This window comes from Pelodiscus sinensis, chromosome 11 (assembly GCF_049634645.1).
Source record: "Pelodiscus sinensis isolate JC-2024 chromosome 11, ASM4963464v1, whole genome shotgun sequence".
In the NCBI taxonomy this organism is placed as follows: Eukaryota; Metazoa; Chordata; order Testudines; family Trionychidae; genus Pelodiscus; species Pelodiscus sinensis.
Window position 1 is genome coordinate 49,358,527 of NC_134721.1, and position 24,658 is coordinate 49,383,184.

The 24,658-nt window shown below is 39.4% G+C and overlaps 1 protein-coding gene across 5 annotated transcripts in view; it reads left to right on the plus strand.

Annotated features, from left to right (window-relative positions):
* Positions 1–24,658, plus strand: part of HDAC11 (histone deacetylase 11) — an 86,982-nt gene that overhangs the window by 8,434 nt on the left and 53,890 nt on the right. For all 5 annotated transcript variants that reach the window (XM_075939669.1, XM_075939670.1, XM_075939672.1 and 2 more), the window contains exons 3-4: positions 444–544; positions 23,324–23,440. In XM_075939669.1, coding sequence (XP_075795784.1) covers positions 444–544; positions 23,324–23,440 — 218 coding nt within the window. The remainder of the gene's footprint in view (positions 1–443; positions 545–23,323; positions 23,441–24,658) is intronic.

Genomic DNA, 24,658 nt, shown 5'->3' on the forward strand with positions numbered 1-24,658 from the left:
TCAATAGGGGTTTGACAGTGTTAAATGTAGTAATTAAGCCTAAATGTTCTCACTTCTTATCAGAACTTCTCCCTAAGTAATTATTATTCTTTGAATTTTGGCATTTCCTGCTCTGATGATTTAGTGAATTAAATGTCAGTGCCTCTGCCTATCTTTCCTTTCCGGTTAAAATAAAGGAATTAACAGTTTGAAATTATAAAGTATGAGTATTTTTTATTTATAAACAGCTATTGTTATATTATTTATATATGATTAATAAGTTGCATAGACTATGTGTTTGAGCATTTCTGAGCACTTTGAATAAAAAAATCCAGTTCCAGTGTAGTTCAAAATAGGAGTTCCAACACCTACAAGCCAGAATCTAAAACTGTAGGGAGAAAAATTAGAATGTTAAACAATGCTGAGTAACAATTTTCTTCCTCCTTTTTTTTCTGCTGTTTCAGAAGAAAAACTAATTGCAGACGACTTGATTGTACAGGCACGAGAAGCTACTGAAGATGATTTGTTGGTTGTCCACACAAGACGCTACTTGAATAAATTAAAGGTGCTGTACCCACTAGTTATCTTTCAAATACACTTTTTAGAGTTTATTTCAAGCAGTAGATCTCCTGCCACTTGTATTATGCTGCTCCCCTCTTTAGCTCAGAATCTGTTATTAATGAACCAGCAAATTCTAGTAACCGTTTACCAGAACTATATTCTGGATTTTCCTTCTAACTTTTGAATTTGTTTTCAAAGTTACTGTTTCAAAGTCAGACATGTATTTGTGATATTGGACATCATTTAAAATAATTGTTGATATTGGAACTGGAAATCAGTGCAGTTTACAAACTATCAGTAATCTTGATATTATGTTGGATACAGATTAGGACTGCACCTGTACCTTGAGATGCAGGGTAACTGCAAAGTGGTGCCACTGATCTTACAATATTTTCCTTTTTTCTTAGCAGTAAATGGCAGCATACATGAGATCTAAACAGAATCTAGACTAGAATACGTCAGTTCTTTATTTGGAGAAAAAACCATGATTATATATAGCCTTATCACATAGTCCTGATAACACTCTTTCTGCTCATAATTCTGGATGGTATTAAACAGAAACTCTTAAAGCAAGACATTTTAAAATCAATAGGTTCTGATAATTTGCATCCAAGTGTTCTATAAGAGCTGGTGTAAGAGCTCACTCGACCATTAATGTTGAACTTCAGTAAGTCTCTGAACAATGGGGAAGTTTCAGAAGACTGCAAAAAACCTGTGTTGTACCAGTTTTTTAAAAAGGTAGTTTAGGTCTGTCAGCCTGACATCAATCCATAGCAAAATAATGTAGTTTGTTGATACAGGGCTTGATTAATAAAAGATGAAAGGAGGGCACTATTGTAAATCAATATTAATTAGGTCCTGTCATGCTAAATTGATGGCTTTTCTGATGAGTTTACACATTTGGTTGATAAGGTAATATACTTAGACTTCTCTGAGGTACTAGACTTGGTACTACACAACATTTTGATTAAAAATCAAGAACAATATAAAATTAACATTGCACATTGGATTTAAAACTAACTAACTGAAAGGTCTCAAAATATAATTGTGAAAAGGAAATCATCGTGAAGCAGCTGTGCTTCTATTGGGGTCCCACAGAGATTACATTTATCATTGACCTAAAGAAAAGATAAAATTATTGCTGATAAAGTTTGCAGATAATTCCAAAATTGGGGGAATGGTAGTTAACGAAGAGGACAGATCACTGATTCAGAATGATCTGGATTAGTTGGTAAATAGGGTGCAAGAAAACAATATGCATTTTGATACAGTTAAATGTAAACATGTGCATCTAGGAACTGTGGCGGGTTCGCAAGCCCCGCCCTCTTCTCCCCAAGGTCCGGTCCCTTTAAATGCAGGCCCAGCGGCCTAGTCCTTTAAATGGATCCCCCTCATCATCTGGGATCTGGAAGGAAGGAGTAGGGTAGCCCGGGCCCTCCCTCTCCACCGGGCCCCAACCCAGGGCCCTATCGGTGGCGGGTGGTTCCCACCACTGGCACAGCAGGGCGTCCTCCCCGAAACTCGCTGAGCCCGGGGGGCCCTTTTCTGGTCCTTGCCCTGGGTTGCTTCCTATCGCTTTGCCTGGTCTGACGGTGGTCCCACCTGTAGGCGGGCTCTCCGCCCCCATGTTCAGTGCGGGGCTGGCCAGCCCTGTCACAGGAACAAAGAACATAAGCCATACTTCTAAGATGGGAGATTCTATCCTGGGAAGCAGACTCTGAAAAAGATTTGGTGATCATAGTGGACAATCAGCTGAACATCATCTCCCAGTGTGATGCTGTGGCCCGAAGAGTTAATGTAGTCCTAGAGGAAGAAAAATCAACTTAATGAGGTGATTTGAAATTTGTTAAATAATTAAGTAATATAATCATATTAAGATATAGTGAAACCTTTGTTATCAGGCACTCTGTTAACCAGAAAACGTTGTTAACCGGCATTGCCTCCGCCACAATACTGTCACATCTTCAGGCCAACAGGCCTGGCTTGGTTTACCATGATTAGTACTTCTTAAATAAAATATTGTTAAGCCAATCATCAACTGCTTCACACTACAAAACTACCGATATTAAAAACTTGAGTTTTACTGGTATTGTCCATTGGTTTTTCCTAAGGTGATGGGACCCTCAGATAACAGGAATATTTAGATAGCTGGAATGCCCTAATCCTCGAGCATGCCGGATAACACAGGCTTTACAGTACATACAAGTATTTATACTAATACTGCAAATATAGCAGAATGATTGGTATACATTTTTATAACTTTCTCTAGGTTACCGTCAATATCTTTCTCAGTTGTTATTGCTCTAAAATTGAAATATGACAACAACTAGAAGAATTTTTTAGCTATAGTTGCATCCCAAGCTCCTAGATGTTTCTGGACCACAAGCTAAATATGAGTCGTCAGGCTAACACTGTTGCTAACCCCTCCCCCCAAAAGCCAACCCCCTCCCCCAAAAAACAAAACAAAAAACCCGAACATTCTGAGATGTATTAACAGGAGTGTTGTAAGCAAGACACAAGAAGTAATTCTGGGTGCCAAATTTCAGGAAAGATGTGGTCAAATTGGAAAAAAGTGCAGAGAACAACAACAAATTTTAAAAGTCTAGAAAATATTACTTATGAGGGAAGATAGAAAGGATTGGGTTTGTTTGGTCTGGAAAACAGAAGATTGAGAGAGGACATGATCACAGCTTTCAAGTAACAAAAAGTTTGTTTCAGGGAGGAGAGAGAAAAATTATTCTCCTTAACCTCTGGTGATAGCATAAGCAGCAATGGGCTTACATTACAGAAAGGGAGGTTTTGCTTGGACGTTAGAAAAAACATTCTAAGTGTCAAGTTGGTTAAGCGCTGGAATAAATCACCCATGGAGGTAGTGGAATCTCCATCATTGTAGATTTTTAAGAGCAGGTTAGACCATCTCTATCAGGGATGGTATAGATGGTATTGGTCCTGCCATGAGTGCAGGGTTCTGGTTCTTGATGACCTCTTGAGGATAATCAGTCCTGAGGCACTTTAGAGACTGACTAAATATATAGGATCATGAACTTTTTTGGTAAGACCCACTTCATCAAATGAGTTGGAATGGAAATACAGAATAACAAACAACAAAATCTGTTATTTCCACTCCAGCTCATCTGATGAAATGGGTTTTATCCATGAAAGCTTATTATTCTATATATTTTTGTAAGTCTCTAAAGTGTTACAGGTTTTTAAAGTTACAGGCTAATATTATTCTTTGATTCCATGGTTCTGTGCTGTATGTGTGGCAATATACAATATTCTCCTCCTTCAACTCCTTGGAAAAAACTGATTGTTGCTGTCTTTGCAGTGTTGCTCATGTATTCCACTGCCTTAACTTCCTGGCTAAAATGCAGTCTCCCCTCTTGCCATGATCATAACCTCTCCCTTTGGCTTCCTGCAAACTCTTCAAATTCCTGCAGGTCCAATATGTCATTCCTCCTTTCTCACTTGAGCTGTCATTGTTTATTATACGACCCAAAGGACTAGGAGCATGCAACAGGGTCCCTTCCTTCCAAAGAACATAAGGGAGATGAGAGGAGGGAAGAACAATTGGTACAATTAAAATCTTAGGTTTGCTTTGGGTTTTCCCCCCCCCTGTAGTCGTCCTGTAGAATCCTGCTGTGTTTTAATGTTTATTTAATTGCTTGGAGATTTTGGAATCAGAGTTGGATTAAATTTATTTTTAATAATATTAAGATGTGGCCAGTCCACACCTGTCCTTAAACAAGTACACTAGCTCCTTAGGGTTTAGCTCAAAATTGCCTTTTTTTTTAACTGCCTGATAATGAAGTCTGTGACAAAGCATCCATTGACAACATTGGTGCAGGATCCAAGCCTAAAACTCTCCCTGGTTTTGTCTCTGCTTTACCAGGTAGACGATATAAGTGTTTGCTTATCCCACTGTTCAATATGTATGCTCAGCACCAGCCTATTTTTGTCCCATCGTATAGTCTTGCCACAAGATACTACTTCTTCACAGCTCCTGCTAATTGAAATAGATTTGCTTTGCTCTGAACTTAATCTTTCTATTTATTTTTCAAAAATATTTTTTCTCTCTTCACCCACTAGTAGGGAAATGGTGCTGGTGCTCCAACTGAGGGCACGGAGCTGGAGTGCCTGTGTGGGCTCCCTGCTGTGGGTGGGGGAGAACCTTGGCAGCTGAAGGTAGAGAGGTGAGTCTCCAGTTTTTCTAGGGCTGGAGTGGGCAGGTACAGGACACGTGGCATGCTCTGGGGCAGTGCTCTGTGCTGGGGAGAGAAACCCCCTGGGGAACCACAGAGCACGGACACACTGCCTGCAGGGTTTCCCCAATCCTCCCTCTACCTGCTAGAATTTTTGTTTTAACTTGGTATCTGTAGTTTTTCTGTACAGCATTTTGGAGTGCACTTTTTGACAGTGGATAAAAGAGAGTTGTATTTTCAGTGTATCAGAAAAATTCATAGGCATAAGCAGATGAAAATCTGGCTACTGCCTATATTATAGAATAATCTTGTGTAGGATGTTCATGGTAAACAAATGTACCCTTGTCACAAAGTGTGGGAAGAGAATTAAATACTGACGGAAGACTCAAAATGTGGGAGAGAATAGGAGAGAGGCTGCAGTGCTACAAAGACTGTGGGGCTGTGTCTAGACTGCATCCCTTTTTCGTAAAATGAGCTCGGAATTTTGCCGGAAAAAAGCACCAGTCTAGACACGGATCTTTCGGAAAATAAAGCCTTTTCCGAAAGATCCCTTATCCCTCTTAAAATGAGGGCTAAGGGATCTTTCGGGAAAGGGTTTATTTTCTGAAAGATCCGCGTCTAGACTGGCGCTTTTTTCCGGTAAAGCTCCGAACCGGAAAAAAGCGGCAGCCATTTTTATGCTAATGAAGCGGGGGAAATTTATATCCCTGCTTCATTTTCAATTGCGATAAGTCTAATTTGCATCCCTTTTACGAAAAAGGGATGCAGTCTAGACACAGCCTGGGTGGTGTTTGCTTTACAGCCATGTCATACTAAAATGTTCATAATCAAAAGTAATACTTTCATATTATGTTTTTCCGGTCACTTAAAGTGAGTTTTCTCCTTGTAATTTGATAGCATCCAAACACCCAAAAGAACTACCTCTTCATTCCACTTTTGAACATGCCATAATGATGATAAAAAAGAGTAATTGAATAATGGCAGATGAAATGTGCAGGAATCAAGACTTCTGTTGGTCTGCTCTCAAAGGAGATGGCTCAAATTTCGAATTCATCATGAATAAATGTATCACTTTTAATAGACTTAATGTGACTGGTCTGTTGCATCTTAGATTCTTCTGCAACATACTTAACATGTTGAAGTCATCCTACTAATTGTACTCATTTTTGCTTTTGTTTTTTTGCTTCAGGCAAAATGACTTACTGGCAAATTTAAGTGAGCATAAGGAAATTAGTAACATTTGAAACACAATTAATTTCCTTTGTAGCTCTAGGGTTCTAGTCTTTACAAGGGTAAATTTTGTTTTATTTTAGAGTAAAGTGCTATTGTATTTGGAAAACACGTTGAATAGAGCATTAAAAAGAAAATATACTATACTAATTGTTCTTCTATAAATAATAATCACTTAATAGTTTCAGGTTTTATGTAATTTCTGAAAGGAATTTGTCTAGGGTAGGGGTGGGGAGCGCTCACCTATAGAAAAATCGATCGGGGGCCCCACACAAGTGAGAAGTGGGGGGAAAAAACCCTCACTGTGGCCCCCAACTGAGGAGAAAGACACTTTCCACATTCCCCTTGCACATCAGAGCCTAGAGGGGCTCAGCCTAGTGGACTTTGTGTGCTCCAGCCCCGGGGCTGGGGGGGTATGCAGCATGAGGGCTGGAGTGCCAGCGTAGGCTTTCTAATGCGGGGCGTGCGCTGAACCTCAGGGGCCGGATCCAGGCAAGCTGAGAGCCAGGCGTGAGGTTCCCCATCCCAGGTCCAGGATTTTCTTTGTGCCAGTCAGTTGAAAAAAGGGACTTCATACTTTAAGATACATATGTAGCATTGGAATACAAAAGAATAGAAAGACAAAAGTGAGAGAGACTAATTACAATTTTGGGTGTCATCTGTGTTTGAAAGCTTAAAACGTCAATTGCTATCTCTACATAGTAGTAGTGAATAGAGAGAGAGAACTGACTATTCTAATTGTAAAAAGGTTGTATTTTGTTGAAATCTTTCTTTGAAAATCTATCTGAGCTGGTACAGAACAAGATATATGAATACAGATGACATGAAATGTCAATTTAGAACCTCTCCAACTATATAAGTAGAAAATAATGATCTTGTACTCTTAATTAAGAAGGAACTCATCTGAGTTTGCCATCATTGCTTTTGGACAATGTAAGCAGGCTTGAAATCTCATTTTTAGAAAACTGTATTCCTCAGCCTAGAGGCTCTCTTCCCTATGTGGAGTTGGTCACTCATGTTGCTATCTGCTAATCTTTTAATCTCTTGACTCACCTATTATAATTTCACTTGGAGATTCAAGGCCTTATTGGTTCTGTTCGTACCAGAACTACTTTCAGTATTGAACCGTAGTTCCATAGCACCACCCAGCATGAATAATTAAATAATTATTAAATTAAGTTAAATAATTTCTTGAGGCAAGGAAGGAGACACCACACACATATCATGGTTCCAAGTGCCATAGAGATGTTCCTAATACCTATTAGGACAGCTCTACAGTAACTGGTCTTAGTGGTCATAAGCTACAGATTTTCACCTTATACATAATTGACAATTGACTTCCTTACCTCTCTGATATGATGGCAGTCCAAGGTGAAATTGTAATTATGTAATTTGTCTAGGATCCATAGCTACATATGCATGTTGTAGATGGAGCTGTCCTAAATACACTAAGGAAGCTCAAAAGTGTAGACTGTCAAAGGGTAATCATGATTGAAATGGATAAGCAAGCCACCCCAAGATTCTAGAAATCTATACACAATACCCCTGAACAAAAGGTAGTGGTGTTCCACACAAAACAGTGGGAAAAGAATTGAATTGTTATGGAGATGTGTTCTCTATCCACGTGGAAGTGAAGTTGTATATTAATTCCTATTAATACATCTGATAGCAATGGCTCTGACCAAGCTTCTGATAAATAAAGATTGACTGATCTTCCAGCCCCACCTCCACTCTGTAAAACTAATATGGTTTTCAAACTTGTCTTGGACAAAGAAGGCCCGTTACATTAGGCTAATAGTCAAGATCACTTCTGAATGCAGAAGGCAATTACATCTCTGTACGTGCCATCGTCTTTTCCTGGTTGTATGGCTCCTGCAGCTGTAGAAATAAAGAGGTGTGACTGGTGAACTGTCCTGAGTGCAATTTTTTGAAGGAATTTGCTTGCAGGATTTACAGTTTAAAAATGTAAAAGTTTTAAGCTCTGTTGTAAAAGGCCCACACAAAGTCTGCTTGACTGCCTTTTAACTCAAACAAGTGAAAGATCTATGAACAGCAAACGTAAGCCCATACTCTGATGAGCGAAATTGAACGTGAAGTTGTGAGCCCCTGGAAAAATCCCAACTGCTGTGGGAAAGACAGGTATAGATGTTAGTAACAGCTAAAGAGACTGGCCAGATCTTTTGATAGGGAGATGACAGGCTGAGGTGCAGTCGGAGGGGAGATACGATAGGACAGAGCAGACAAATGAGCAAGAACTCTTTGTACATTGAATTTTTAAGTGAAATAATTTGTGTTTCTGTACATATATAACTGAAAGGTTGTCCGGTGATGTATGGGTTTTCTGTCACATCCTTTAGGAAAAGCACAGTTATAATTGCTGAACATGGTCTTGGAAAATGTGATTTTTTTTTCAGATGCTTCCTAGACGGCTTTAGGTCCCTAAGGCAATAAATTAATTATAAAGGATTTAGCTATAATATTTTATGCATCTTTCTTCAGTATTTGTGTGTTATAAGGAAGTACTTTATCCATTTACTTCAAATCAGCACACTGAAGTTTCAAAAGGAAATAAGTACCATTAACCGAAAAATATTTGGCAACCTATAAAATTTACACTTCTTGGATGTGCAAAGTAGAAACCATTTACTGTTTTGCAATAACATGTGAGAGTGAACAGTGTAATAGAAATTGCCCCTGCAAAATGGATCACTCTTTTGCTTCTGTGTCAGTGGAATCAATTATCATTTGGGTGTTATGACACACACTGTACCCCCCTTTAGACTGAGAAATTGATCAATTAATTTATATAATTGTAAATTAAGTTTATCAAAAAACGTATTAACTTTTTGTAAGTGGAAATCAAAATTGGTCATTATTAGCAAAAAATTTAAAAAAAGGGACGAAGCTCCAATTTTTAGTTTGTTTGGCTTTTATGCAACGAGTAGGCTGCGTCTAGACTGGTAAGTTTTTCCGCAAAAGCAGCTGCTTTTACGGAAAAAATTGCCAGCTGTCTACATTGGCCGCTTGAATTTGCGCAAGAACACTGACGCTCTAATGTAAGATTGTCAGTGTTCTTGCGCAAATACTATGCTGCTCTCGCTCGGGAAAAAGCCCTCTTGCGCAAATGCTTTTGTGCAAGAGGGCCAGTGTAGACAGCTAAAAACTGTTTTGCCCAAAAAAGCCCCGATGGCGAAAATGGCGATCGGGGCTTTCTTGCCCAAAACTGCATCTAGATTGGCACGGACGCTTTTCCGCAAAAAGTGCTTTTGCGCAAAAGCGTCCGTGCCAATCTAGACGCTCTTTTCCGCAAATGCTTTTAACAGAAAAACTTTTCCATTAAAAGTATTTGTGGAAAATCATGCCAGTCTAGATGTAGCCGTGGAGTTTACAACAGACAATTATACAATTCAATATAAAAATTCCATTCTCTGCATTGATTGCACGTTGTTTTACTGCTATGAAATGAAGACACTCGTTCATTTCGGTGACTCATTTGAATTTATATGTAAATATAAGGTGAAACAATAAACATCTTCTGATATTCTTAGATTTCTTTTAGCCAGTTCCCTGGACAGCAGTAGTTATTTCTCTGTAGCTCCAAATTCATGCAGATTTTTATATGACAATCTCTCAGGTCATGCAGCTATGACTCTCTTATGACTCTCATACTGTTTCTGTTTTTAATACATTTTGTTGATATTACTTTTTTTCTCACCTTGACTTTTTTTTTTTACCTTGGTTTTTGGTGTTCACTGACAAACTTTTTGTAATGATCAGTGGTGGTTTACTTTTCTTAACTTTTATAAAAAAAAAATCTTGAAATCAGTTGATTTTGTCTGTCACCCAGACTCTCAGGCAAATAACTATCAAATTAAGATTGTTAGGAATTCTTGCAGAAAATAATATTTCTATGGTAATAAAGGGTGACTGCATACATCGAAATTCAGTTAAGGAAGAGGGCTTGATTATAGATAAGTAAAACAGATATGGTATGCTGAAAGGTGATGGAAGTATTCTCTCACATGTTTTGGCAGAGATTGCTATTAATTCCATCCAGTTTGCTTTATTATTCAGATCTTTGCTTTGTAACTCTGGTCATGTGGCATCAGTTGCATGTATACTTGCTCTACTGCTTGGCTCATAAGATGTGTTTGTCAGGTAACTCTGGCTTCTGGATCCACAAAATCACTGAGAAAAACTGTTATCTATCTTCAGAATACTAATAAAGTCCCATTTTTAAAAAGTAAGAGAACCTAATGGATGAATGGTTAAGCACTCAAGACTAGAAATGTCAAAATTAAAGTTATATGCCCAGTTTTAACTCTGTCTCTTGTACTTTATGGTGGTCTTACATGAGCAGATACCATTTCACAAATGTAATAAATATCATGCACATTTTTTTCTATAACTTCAGTTAAATGTGCTACATTGTATAGTGTTGGGCATTACTTAGCTTGAATTCTGACAATTCAAGATGCTTTAAGGGCTTTGGGACAATCTTGTCTCATTTACTTGACACCTTATATCATGGGCTTTCAAATGCCATTGCACTGCAACCCCTTTCTGAAAACAAAAATTACTACATGGCCGCAGGAGGGGGGCTGAAATCTGAGCCCACCTGAACCCTGCCATCCTGGGGTAATAGGGGCAGCAAACCCAAAACCTAAGCCCAAGGGCTTCAGTCCCAAGGAGTGGGAGAAGGTGGGAGAATCTCTTGACCCTATGTGGTGGGCTAACTCCAGCTTTGGTGACCCATTAAAATGGGGCTGTGACCCATGTTAGGGTCCCAACCCATAGTTTGAGAAGAGCTGCTTTGGACAAATATACACAATATTACATAATATTACATATGCTATTAGAGAAATGGTATGTAATCATGTAAATAGAGTATGCTGTAATATGGAAGTTCAGAGGGTAGAGTTAAACTACTAACTTTTCCTGTTGCACACCTTAATTATTGAACGGTTACATATGCAGTCTTAATCATCTCAACATACTTTTTTAATGGAATTTACTACATTTCATAAATAGAAAAAAAGAAAATCCCTAACTTGAAACTGCTTTTAGATATCAAAGTTAATTCTGAATTAAGTTTAACGACCTTTTTTGTCAAAATATCAAATGAATGAAAATTGTTGTCAAAATATAGAATTTTGAGAAATGTTGACAAGCTCTGATACCAAATCTGAAGAGAAGCATATTAAGCTTTATATGATTCAGTGTTTACTGCACAGAAAATGTGGCAAGTGTCCTAGGGCTTCATGCAGGGCTGAACTCTAGTCAGGTGTTTAGAGAGGCAATTTCACTTCCAGTTTTCAACTTAGTACAGCTTTAATTCTAGAACTGTCCAAAAATCACAATAATTGTATATAAATATTCTTTTTATTAAGCTTATATTTGAGATACATATCATAGCCACAACGGGTAATAATTGAAGATTCAGAAAGTTACGATGGAATGGAAATGGTAATATAATGTAAATACTTAGGCAGCCATAACTAAAACTGTTATTAAAATCCTACTATTCCTAACCTGCAAAATGAGAGGTGTGACTGTGAAAAGACAATATCTGGTAGTAGGTCTGCAGCTCTTATCAAGCAAGTAGTTCTGCGGATATTTTTAACTGAAAGTAGTATTTTAGTTCTTGATTTTCATAGGAGCTGAGTGCTCAGAGTTCTTGTTGATTTCAGTTAGAATTAAAGGGTTTCAGCACTGATGAAAATAAATCAGGCCCTTCGGTTGTGTCTTCAGTAGAAAAAAATCTCACATCTTAATACATAATTCACCCCACAATAAAACCCTAGTGAAGATAAGGCAGTTTGTAGTTGTCACATGAAGTAGTATGCAAGGTAAAGAGCCTACAGTCTAATTTGTGGAAACTGCCTATTCTTCACTAGGAGTTTACTGTGTGGTTAATTAACTCAAGAAACATCTTTTTTCCTCTAGTGAAGACAAGGCCTTAGCGTTTAGTTCATAATAAGATTCTAAATGTGGGAATCCAAATGACAGAAGAATCCCAAGCACTGTTACAGTCTGGGAACCAACTGGTTAAACAGCAGTTCAGCAAAAAAAGACAGGAGGATTACAGTGGATGAGAAGCTGAATATAAATTGATAGCATGCCCTTGTAGCCTAGAAGGCTAACGGCATATTAGGTTGCATTAGGAGGAGCGTTGCTTGCAAGCAGATCTAGAGAAGTGACTATTCCCCTTTATTTGGCACTTATGTGGCCACATCTGGAGTATTATGTCCAATTCTAGGTCTCCCATTACTGAAAAGATGTGAACGCATTGGAGAAAGTCCAGCGAAGGGCAACCAGAATGATTAGGGGGCTGGAGCACATGACCTATAAGTAGAGCCTAAGAGATTAGGGATTATTTAATCTACAGAAGAGAAGAATGAGGGGGGGATTTGATAGCAGTCTTCAACTACCTAAAAGGGGGGGAGGGATTCCAAAGAGGATAGAATACTGATAGAGGATAGAGAGAGGCTGTTCTCAGTAGTGACAGATGACACAAGAAGGAGCAATGGTCTCAAATTGCAGTAATGAAGGTCTAGGTTGGATATTAGGAAAAACTACTTAACTAGGAGGGTGGTGAAGCACTGGGATGGGTTACCTGGGGAGGTGGTGGAATCTTCATCCCTAGAGGTTTTGAAGACCCAGCTTGACAAAGTTCTGGTTGGAATGATTTAGTTGGGTTTGGTCCTGCTTTGGGCAGGTGGTTGGACTTGATGACTTCCTGAGGTTTCTTCCAATCCTGTGATTCTATGAAAGTCTCAGTAGTTGATTGGCTTCAGATCTTTAGATTTAAAACCTTTACGTGCTGTTTACTTGAACTTGGTACTCCCTTCTACTCAAGATATGAATTCCATTTTTATTTTTAACATCTAAGCTATGATTTTAATTGGCCTGTTTTAATTAATGAGCTGTTAAAATACTAGTTTGTAGGATTTGGATGCACAACATGAAAGATGGTATACAAACTTGCTTTTGATCACTTTCATGCTCTCTGCTTTAAAGTATCCGAGGGATAGCCATGTTAGTCTGAATCTGCAAAAACAACGATAAGTCCCGTGGCACCTTATAGGCTAACAGATTTATTGGAGCATGAGCTTTCAAGGGCAAAGACCCACTTGGTCACTTTCTGCTTTAAAGTGACATCTCTCAATTTAGCTGTTTTTCTATTTCTTTTGTTTAGATTTAACTTTTATCTCCAAAATCTTAATGTTGCCTGGTCTCCCTGCCCATGGTATAGCCTAATGCTTAGGTCCCAGAGTTATCCAGCAGAAAAAGGGTGCAGAACCTTGCTGCTGATGTCCTGGCATAGAAACTCCATATAAGTGTAGTTCTTGAGTTTGGGGCTGGCCCCAAGAGTCCAGCTCTTTCTCTTAGCTAGTGTTCTAGCAGGTTTCCCCTTTTGTTCTAGGGGGCGTGGAGTTGGAGGCTTACATGCTCCTGTGGCTGGCCAAGAGGATGGGCTTTGGTTCTTGTCCTGCAGGCAACTGAACTGTACAGGCAGTCCCCGGGTTACGTACAAGATAGGGACTGTAGGTTTGTTCTTAAGTTGAATCTGTATGTAAGTCGGAACTGGCGTCCAGATTCAGCCGCTGCTGAAACCGATCAGTTTCAACAGTGGCTGAATCTGGATGCCAGTTCTGACTTACATACAGATTCAACTTAAGAACCCCAGGCATCCCCAAGTCAGCTGCTGCTGAAACTGATCAGCGGCTGATTCCAGGAAGCCCGGGGTAGGGGCTTCCTGTAGTCAGCCACTGGTCAGTTTCAGCAGCGGCTGACTTGGGCACTCCTGGGGCAGAGCAGCTGGGGTGCTGCTGGGTTGGTCCAGTAGCGCCGCTGCTGGACCAACCCAGCAGCACCCAAGCTGCTCTGCCCCAGGCGTCCTGATTCAGCCGCTGCTGAAACTGACCAGCAGTGGCTGATTCAGGACGCCTGGGGCAGAGCAGCTGGGGTGCTGCCGGGTTGGTCCAGTAGCGCCCAGAGCGGTGCTACGGGACCAACCGGTAGCGCCCCAGCTGCTGTACCACAGGCGTCCGGAGCAAAGCCGCGGAGCACGGGGGCAGCGGGACAGCCCAGACGCGCTGTGGCTGTCCTGCTGCCCTCGGGCTCCGCGGCTTTGCTCTGCTTTGCTCCCCGTCCCCCTGGTCTGCAGACCAGGGGGACGGGGAGCAAAGCAGAGCAAAGCTGCGGAGCACGCGGGTAGCGGACAGCCCAGACGCATCTGGGCTGTCCGCTGCCCGCGTGTTGCGCTGCTTTGCTTCCTCTCCTTGGTCTGCTGGAGACCAGGGAGAGGACCCCGTTCGTAACTGCGGATCCGACATAAGTCAGATCCGTGTAACTCGGGGACTGCCTGTTCTCCTGTCTTTGCTGGTCAGCAGCTAACTAAGCCAGTCTCCTTCTTTTTATCTTCCCTCCAGGGCTGGCATTGGCTATACCTAAAGTGGGGCAGGGCTAGCTGGGCCAAAAAGCTTTGTTTAATCCCTGTAGTGCCAGGTCCTTCTCTCTTCACTCCCTCTCACTTAGTTACTACTTGCTATAGATAGCAATTTTGGAAACATTTTAACCTTGTCTGTTATAATAAATTGGTGTTTTATATAGGTTAAAGAACTGATCTTGATAATGATGTGTGTGCTTAACTTTATGCCCGTGAACAGTCACAGTGAATGAGGAAAAGAGATTACTCAGAATGTTTAAAGTTAAGCACATGAATAAGTCAAGTGTCTGTAGGATCTGGGCCTATGTGAAGAACCCTTAAAACTAAGATAATGAAATGGTGGTGAATGCTGTTTTGTGAGTCAAACTAAATAATACTTTCAAGGAGTTTCATTTTGTGTTCTCAGCAGAAGAAAATCTCAAATGATTAATGGTTTATTTGGTCTGTCAAATATATGCTTTTATTTTACCTCTTTTAATCAGAGAGGGAGTGAAATATTTTTTAAAAATATATAAACTGGATTCTTGTCCTCAGAAAATTACTTATTCCCACTTCTGAGAAAAATATGGTGAATCTTTTTTTTATTCCCATCAATAGGGATGTGAACGACTAGACGACTATCTGATAAGCAAATGCAGGATAGTGGACTAGTTGCTCCACCCCCAGCTCTTGCTTCCTCTATCAGAAGGAGGCAGTGGGGGGGGGGGAGAGGGATATGAAAGGATACTTCAAAATGGCTGCGCCACATAGAGCCTGGGGCCAGACCTGCGGGTCCATGCAGCACTGGAGCTTTGAAACACTGTGTGCAGCCCAGGGCTAGCTGGGGTATCCCCAGGTTGCATGTGGTGTTTCAAAGCGTCAGCGCTGCATGGAGCCCAGAATCAGCCAGGGACTCCCCCACTGACCCTGGACTCCATGTGGTGCTGCCGCTTTGAAATGCTGCATGGAACCTGAGACTGGGCTCCCCGCAGCGTTTCAAAGCAGCTGCTTTGAAACGCCACATGCAATCTGACGCTGGGTTCCCTGTGGCATTTCAAAGCGACAGTGCCACACTGAGCCAGGGATCAGCGGGGGAGTGCTAACCCTGGGCTCCACACAATGCTGCTGCTTTGAAATGCCATGGGAAGCATGGGGCCAGCAGAGGTGCCCTATCAACTTCAAAGGCAGAGGTGCCCTATTGACTAATCGAATAGTCGATGCAAATTGCATGAACTATTAGATTAGTCAATTACTCAAAATTTAACATCCCTTATTATCAACACAAACAAAAATGGATTAGGTACACTTTGTAACTGCACAAGAGTGCACAAGAGAAAAATGAAGACATCATTAAATGCAGTGTTTGCTGTCTATAGGAAACGTGCTGCTTGTTACTCTAGTGGACATAGGATCCATTTTGAGTGGAGTCAAGTTCCTGAGTTATGCAACAAGTATACTGTTATAAACGGATGGAAGTAGGCTTAAAAAGTTGATAATGACTGAAGGAGAACAAATGGTCTATCAAAGAAATAGTTACATGTATTGATTTATAATATGTTATCTAGATAATCGTAATGCAGACAGTACATTGCCTTCTAAGATTACTATTTAATGTCTGTCCTTTTGTTCCATATCAGAATAAACTAATAAAGAGCTATGTCATGAAGACAGATACTTAACCAACTGACAGCTTGGAAAATAAAATTACCTTCAATTACCATCTATTCCAAATGTTTGAATATATTTCTCTTTAATTTTTTTTATACTGCATACAGAACCATATCTTGGAGGGCTTTCAAGAGGTATCCAGTAAATCATTTTGTGCTTTTGCTATGCACATAAAGTACTATGAATATAAAATATTTATTATTTAGTCATTGAATTGTGATGTCTTGATAGAATGACCAGTAATACATTGGCTACCTGTTGTATGCAAATCATTATCATTATCCATTATTTCTTTGTACTTTGTAATTACATTTTGATTTTTTTTCTGTACATGTAGTGTTTTTGTTTGTAATGTTGATGTGGAACAAAGTTATTTTCATAATAGGAAGCCTTTTCATGGTAAGAATTGTGGCTTCAAGGTAGCATTAGACAGCTTGCCCGATAAGTATATAAAAACAATTGATTCAAATTAGGTTAAATTTGTTGATATTAAAAGTTTACTGTGCTTACTCCAGTCTTGATTACTGAGCTAGACTTTAAAATTGTGACATGTTTTCACTTGTAAAAAGCAGCAATTATGCTTGCAAGTACATGTGCAGTATGTGATCAGTATGATACTTTCAAGTTGTGTGTGTATGTAAATTTAACACACACAGAAATTGGTGCAGAGTGGGTAAACCTACAAATATTGCCCTACAAGTCAAGTAGCATTATGTGATTAGCTTTCATTGTGGCTGGGCCACTTGGAAATGAAAAACATTATGAGTTTAAAACTGTGGCTATATAAAGTTGTAACTTTTACTAAGAAGTCCTGTAGTATTAATGTTATTTTTTTTAGTTTGTATGGGACATGTGAAAAATAACAATAAGCACTTCGATTGTGTCACTTAATAAAAATATCTATCCCTTGATAGAGTGAGGCCCTGAACAAAAAGAAGGGCCTGACAAGTAGAGCTGGCCAAATCATGGGATTTCTGGCTTGCAGGAAATGTTGCATTTTCAAAGTTTGATTTAATTCCAGATCAGATTGAATCTATTTTTTAAAAATTTGTGTACCAGAAAATCCCCCCCCCCCCGGTTCTCTGCCCCCCTCCAATTTGAGAAACCCTAACATAATGTTTCTAAAATGAAATCTGCTACCCAACCAGAACAGCTGTTGTGTGAAATTGACATTCTCATCAGTTTCACTGCTGCTAATAGGTGCTGCTAGGGCTCCCATGTGTAGTTGGATGACTGTTTTAGATGAAAGAATTTATTCACTGTAACATGCAGTTTCGATAAATCCTAAACTATTTGCACATTTGACTGAATAGCTTTGGCTGGGGAAAAGTTATTTTCGGGATCAGCAAACTGCATGTGTGGCTTACTGTCCTCTTCATAAGCTTTAGCTCATGGGTTCTGGCACTTGCCTAAGACGCAGGAGAACCCAAATGTGACCACCTCCTCTGGAGCAGGGACTTAAACTCAGATCTCCCCCTTGTCTGGGTGAGGGTCCTAATGACTAAGCTATTTACTTTTTTGGGCTGAGTGTATCTCAGTCCTTCTTGTTTAAGCTGTTCCGCTGTACATAGATACTTAAAAATTAATTGAGCTACACACAGAGAAAAAGTGAGAATAATGCATTCACTTGGAATGTAAGAGATGTGGATTCAAGTCCATGCTCTGAATTGGGCAGAGGAAATGTTTGAACCCACATCTCCATCCTAGTGCCTTAATCACCAGGTTCTAGAGCAATTTCCAGTTTGCTGACACATTCCCAACATTTTTTGCAACTGAACTGAATATTTCACCTGGATTTTTTTTTTTCTGGTTTGTTGGCTGAACTGAAAAATCAGTTCCTTGTTCAGCTCTGCTTCTGAAATCTGCAGCTCTAAGACAGCTCCAACATGTGGACTGCTTCAAGCTGGGATGAGAGGGTTTTCAGAGAGCTGGCTGGCCTAGGAATCTGAATGCCATTGAGTGGCTGGCCAAGGGAAGTCCCTTGCAGACTGCCCTCAAGCTAGAGCTCTGTTTGACTATTCCAGGACTTCCAGTCTCCAGCCTTAGAGCAGAGAGCTTGAACTTTCTGAAAGCCTGGCTTGAACTGGGGTTCTTGCCGAACTTCAAGATTCTTGCTGTAGAGTTGGAAGCCAAACCCCTGCAGGAGCTAGTAAGAAGCCTTTGCATGGCAGGGCTGGCCTGGAGCTGCAGGCAAAGATCAAATATCTCAGAATGTTTTATATCTTATGTCTCAAAATCATTTATTTTGATTGTCAGCCCCTCCCCCCCATTGCATTATTCTGCCAAATATGACCAGAACCAGCATTTACATTCAGGACATTATACATCTGATAATTTCATATTTTAAATATAAACTCTATGTATGGAAAATGTCAAAATTTCAGATTACCCAGTGGTATATATTCAGTCAGTGCTATAACTGCAGCATTTAAACTTAAGTCATATTTGCAACTCGAAGCACTGGAAACATAATAAGAATAATTATTTTTTTAAAAAACACAAAAAACTTTAGCCTATAGAAAATGTGGTCACCAAACCCCACAGCTTCCTAACTTATGCTGGTGTTGCAAACTGAAGCTTGAGTAATATTGTCCTAAAGGTTTGCGAGAAAAGTCTTCAAAAATCAGTGAGTGAAAATCTCAGTGTTGAGTTGATACAAAGAGTTATTGTTATGCTCCTTTCTAGATCTCATGGAAGATCAATTTCCAATTAAATATTTGACAGGAGAACCGTCTGGACAGAATAAATTGAAAAATCAGATTCACATCTCTGCTTTTTCCTGAAAATAAATAACTGCCTGTGTTAGCCATTTGCTTTTAGCAGCAGGCTTACTAAACATAGTTATCTGAGGCTACTTGTAAAGATGGCTATTTGCTGTGAAGCAGATTCTTTTGTTAGACTTGTGCATAGGAGCCTCAAACAAGTCTGAGAAGAAATCTGCCATTCTGCTCAGCTCCCATAAAAACATACAGGAAAGCAGAATATAAGTCCTTTTTATTCTTACGTGTAGTTGCAATGGGAAGCCTTGCATGGTGGATAACCATAATAAAATGCTGTCTGTTCTCCTCTTGGCGGTGTACATTGGTGTACAAGTGCTTCAGACACCTTCTAGAGAATGAAACATACTTTGTAAGAGGTGGGCAATAATTTTTGATGGGGGGGGAGCACTCAGAATTTGGTAAGTGGTCAAGGCCTGCACTCTTTTATTATGTTAATGGAGGAGGTTTGGGGACTTGGATGGAGGTTAGGTCAGAAGGGATCTCGGAGTAGAGGATTGCAGTGCATGAAGGTGTGTGGTCTGAAGGGAGTATGGGTGAAGGATGGGGTTGTGACCAGGAGCAGGGGATTGGGGTGGAGGAGGGGGTGCAGAGGGTTTAGGTTGTGACCTAGGGTAGGAGAGTGTTATGACTTCGGGCAGGGGATGGAGGTGCAGGGTTTGGGAGGGGGCATGGGTGCAGAAGAGGATTCTGGAGATGGGACGTAGGATGGGTGTAAGGTTGGGGTCTGTGTGAGAGATCCGGAGCAGGGGTCTGGGTTATGATCAGTAGTCCCTCTAACATTTTCTACCCTTGGGCAGGTTGAATTTTCTTATGTGCACCATCAGTATTGAGGTAGTGTGTAGATGTATACCACCAATACAAACAGAACATACTGTGTGTATGTACACACTCACACCCACCATATATATATATAAAGCAGTCCATATGTGTGGAATAAAATATATTAAAACAAGACACCTGTGACTAGTTGCTGTGAGGTACACTGAAGCTAGGTCTACACTACAGAGTTTTTGCGTAAAAACAGCTGTTTTTGCACAAAAACTCGTGGAGTGTCCACACCTAAAGCGTGTTTTTGCTCAAATAAAACAAAAGAAGAGAGGGGTTTTTCCAGTGTAGGTATTCCTCCTCCTACGAGGAATAACTCCTTTTTGCGCAGAAAGGTGTGTGAGGACAGGCAACAGGGGTTTTTTGCGCAAAAACAGGAAAGAGGAAAAAGTACAGGTGCCCTGCTGGCCATTCTGTGAACAGCTATCAGCGCTTTCTTTCGAGAGAGCGTCCATACAGTGTGGACGCTCTCTTGCACAAAAGCGCATCGCTTTTTCTATGTGCTTTTGCAATATGGAGGCTCTGTTGTGCAAGAAGTTTTTGTGGAAGATCTCTTCTGCAAAAAGCTTCTTGTGCAAGAAACCTGTAGTGTAGATATAGTCTTAGTGAATACAAAGGTGTTGTACAAAGGTAGGAAATTAACCTTTCCCTGGAGGAAGAGTAGAAGCCCAGAACAAATTAACACATGGCTTCAGGGTTTGTAGACATTTGCATGTCTCAAAAAGCTTGCAAATAAGGTTTCATCCTACAAAACAGCTAGCATCACACCCAGTACTTGTTACTTCTAACTCATAAAAGCCAGAACTCTACCAGACAGCAAAGATCTGACCTTAATGCAACACAATTTACCATGTATTAATTACTAACACTGAATTTAAAAAAATCATTAAGTTCAGAGTTTAGCAATCTGCAGCATATCAAAAAATTTTGTTAAAAGAATTTTAAAAACCCAAACAGTTTTTTCAGCTACATATTAACACAGCTACCCGTCTGCCTGTGTGGGGAGCTTTGAACCTTTGTACAGGGCTCAGAACGTAGCTGTGCGGCCGCTTAGTCACGTAGCTTAGAGGGAACTTTGGTTGGGACCTAAGGCAGGGAGTTCAGGTGTAGGAGGGGGTAGGTGTGTCAGGTGCAAGCTCTGTGTTTTGTTGTTTCATATTTAGAGTTATTAACCTTATAAAATAATTTAATATGATGAACATATGCTGTAAAAGACAAATATAAAGTGGTATATTCTATTCATCAGTTCCTAAAACTTGTGGCTAATAACTGTGGGGCGCAGGAAGGTGGAGGAGGCAGGATAATTAATGTTGGAAGTAACAAGAAAAACAGAATACTCAGACTTTGTAAACATTTGAGCAGAACTGTGTCAAAATATGATCAAGGACACCTAATTTCCTGATTGTTCACCACAAAGATTATAACAATTTCAATAAATAGTCTGTTTTCCATAGGTTTAGTTGTATGTTTCAGGACTGAAGGCTTTCCTCATGATTTATAAGTCCCATGACTTTAAAGTCTGTAACTTTAAAAACAATGAGTAGTCCTGTGGCACTTCAGAAACAAACAGTATGTATGTGTGTGTGTGTGTCTAATATATATAATATATATAATAATCATGAGCTTTCATGGGCCAAACCCACTTCAGATGAGCTTGAGTGGAGACTATCCTATCCTATTTTATCGATCGATCTATATTTGTTAGTCTCTAAGGTGCCACAGGTCTACTTGTTTGTCATGATTTATGACTATCTTACTCTGTATATCTAGTCAAGTATGCTGTTAATTAGAAAACATTGAGAGTTCTTGGAGAGTTTAATTACCCAAACACATTTTTCCTCTGTCATTAACTATAAATGCAAAGCTGCGAGTCATCTATGTAGTCATAAGAATGCCAAGATAGGATTATTGCATCATGATTCAAAATTTGTTATATAATACATTTATTTGACTTTTCTGTGCCCCATTTCTTATTTTTCTGGCCCCATTTTCCTTTTTCTTTTTAAATGTTCATGTAAATAGCTGTTCTGCAGTGTTCTCTTAGATGCTTTTCTCATTTGCTGGCACCGTGAAAATGGGGCGGAATAGTAAGGCTATATTTTTCCTTGGCCAAATTACATTGTGGAGAAGATTACAAATTGTATTATTACACATGGGTTACAGTGTATTTATAGAGCAGGCCAAAAAACATAAATTAAAGAGGCAAATGTTTTTGTGAAATGTTCTTACACTCTCCAGCTATCTGCAGTGCTTGACACTAGTTTTAATAGTAGGCCAAATTCTACCTAGTGCTACTCCATTTAAGATGCATTACAAGTGGAAATTATCTCTTTATAATACCAACCTGAGGTTACAAAGGTTTTTAAATAGATTTTAGCAAATCTTGCTGCATTAAAAGATGATAGTGAAGATAATTGTATAACTGATGGGCAGCTGTTATTGGGAAATAATTTCCAATATAATATAAGCCATATGTTGTCTTTGAAATTTCTTTCAATATAAAAGTTCAACAAACTCTTAAGTGAACTGCTGTCAAAGTAAACAGTGCTGAAGGCATATACTTTTTATGCTTAAAACAAAATGCATAACCACTTCAATAAATCATACCTACAGTCTTCCTTTAAGCTGTTTTGGTTGTAAGTGGTCATATTTTGAATACCTAAGTAGACCAAATAAGCATTTAGGTTTTATTCTTTTGTTAATACTCACCCACCAGTTTACCCCATCACTTGCAATAGCTCAACTGATGAAATAAGAGAACTTCAGAGGTCTACAGAATTTCTTGAAACTTCATTATACTAGTGTGGGATCCACACAAAATCCTTGTGCAAAGGTTTCAATGTATTGAACTGACTATGAAATTTTGAGGAATAAGTTGAAATGCAGACATTAAATATTGCTAGCTGTGATTTAGGTTTTGAGCTATATTGGCGCCTTACACTGCTAATATGGATTCTTAGAAGCAATATCTGAAGAACTAAAGTTCTTCACTAGAATAGATCACATATTGTAAATATTTTGGAAGTAATTTTTCAAATAATTTTCTTGGTTACCTGCTTATTTAATACAATGTATACTTTAAAAAATAGTCTAACAATATTTACTACCCAAAATAAATCTTACCTGATCTTGCATGAAAATAACTGCATTGTTTAAGCTAAGATGCACGTAAAATGTTCATTAAGTGTTAAACATCTTAGTCCAAATCTATTTGTGTATTTTTGACCCTTTGGATTGAGCAATGTAGTAAGCACAGCCAACTATTAATACCATTTAAGAATGTTCATTGTTGGTTTTGTAACATTATTAGCCTATTTGAAATGTGTACATCACTGAAAAAATAATAGTCTTGTCAAAATTTGGCATAAGAATCCAGAATCTGACTTCTGAAACATAGTTTCTCTTAAATTGCCATTTGAGACCTGCTGGTCTCTCTCTAAAAGAAAGGAAGCTGTTTAGAGGCCAATATTAATTATTGCTATTATGGATACTGGTGTTTCTGTAGGGAAAAATACTGTATGTTAAAGACACGTGCTTTTGTTTAGTATATAGTAACTGTGACACAGAATATTTTAATAGTAATAAGGAGCTAGGATAAACTATACAAAAACTAATTTGTAATTATTCTCTGTTTTTTTTTTCTGTAGTGGTCATTTGTAGTGGCTACAATTACAGAAATTCCTCCAGTTCTCTTTCTTCCCAATTTCCTTGTTCAGAGAAAGGTGCTGAAGCCTCTGAGAATGCAGACAGGAGGAACAATAATGGTAAGGTTTTTTTCTTATCTCTTTCATCAGCTTGAATTAATGAACTGCATTTTAAAAAAGTACTTAACCTGTGCCCTCTCATAGATTTTATAACTTATAAAATCTGTGCATGTAAACCAATGGATCTGTAATTGGGTTGTTTACTAATACTACACTGGACCAGGGCAAGAAGGGGGTTAATGATCTGTCATAGAGACAGTGGCTAAATCCAGCATCACATTGCAATGCCTATCAACACTATCAAGAAGCGAGGGCATGGAAAGAGAACAATCACTAAAACGGGGAGATTTTTTTCCCTATTTGGGATGGCATCTGCTCTTATCATTCTGTTTTCAGCGCATCCTGAAAAAGGATGTGCTGCTTACAATGAGTTTCTGCTCTGAAATACAGCTAGTGAGAAAATGACATCTTCTTACTGTTTATTTTGTGTATTCAGAAATTTGTACCTCCTCAAATTAGTGATTAAAATAGAAGTTTTAGTGGTGTTATCACTATAGAGAGAGCCCGGCAAAAATGGAGTGAGTTGTATTCTGTTTAATCATTACAGAATTGTTTCCAAATTCCAATTAGTTACATCTGTTCTTCCTCACTGCAGGCAGTGGAGTTGCACAGGTGTCACTGCGGGCTTATTTTTTCCTACAGAACCTTTATTACAGACAGTGAGATGCCAGATGGAAAGAACCCCTGAGAGACTGAGCCAAAGCTGAGTTTGCAGGGCCAGTAATTTGGGGAAAAAACATCTTTTTCGTTGTAAACCCACCACATTTTGATCATAAAATCAGACGGCAACAACCACGGAACCTGTCTATGTTGTTTGTCAGAGTAGAAGCACATTTCAGAGCCAACCACCGTGCTGGAAGACCTTAATGGCATTCCCTATCTCTTTTCACAGGAGCTGACCTATAGCAATGAAAATGAGGGATTTTATCTAAAATCACAATCATTGTGCTGGCAAATAGATTTTCATTGCTTCTACTGCAGCTTCACTCTCCCGTGCCCTTCCCAAACTAGCTGTTAGAGTGGAGATCCATGGAAAGATACAGAATCTCACATTACATATGTTAAGGCCAGCTATTGAAGTGCATTGTCTTGAGGAGTGTACTTATTTTTTTTCCTTCAGATCTAGAAATCGGGGATGGGCAAAATCAGGTCCAGGAGCCAGATCTGGCCCACCAACCATTTCTCTCTGGCCCGCCCAGCTGATTAGCAGAGAGTGCA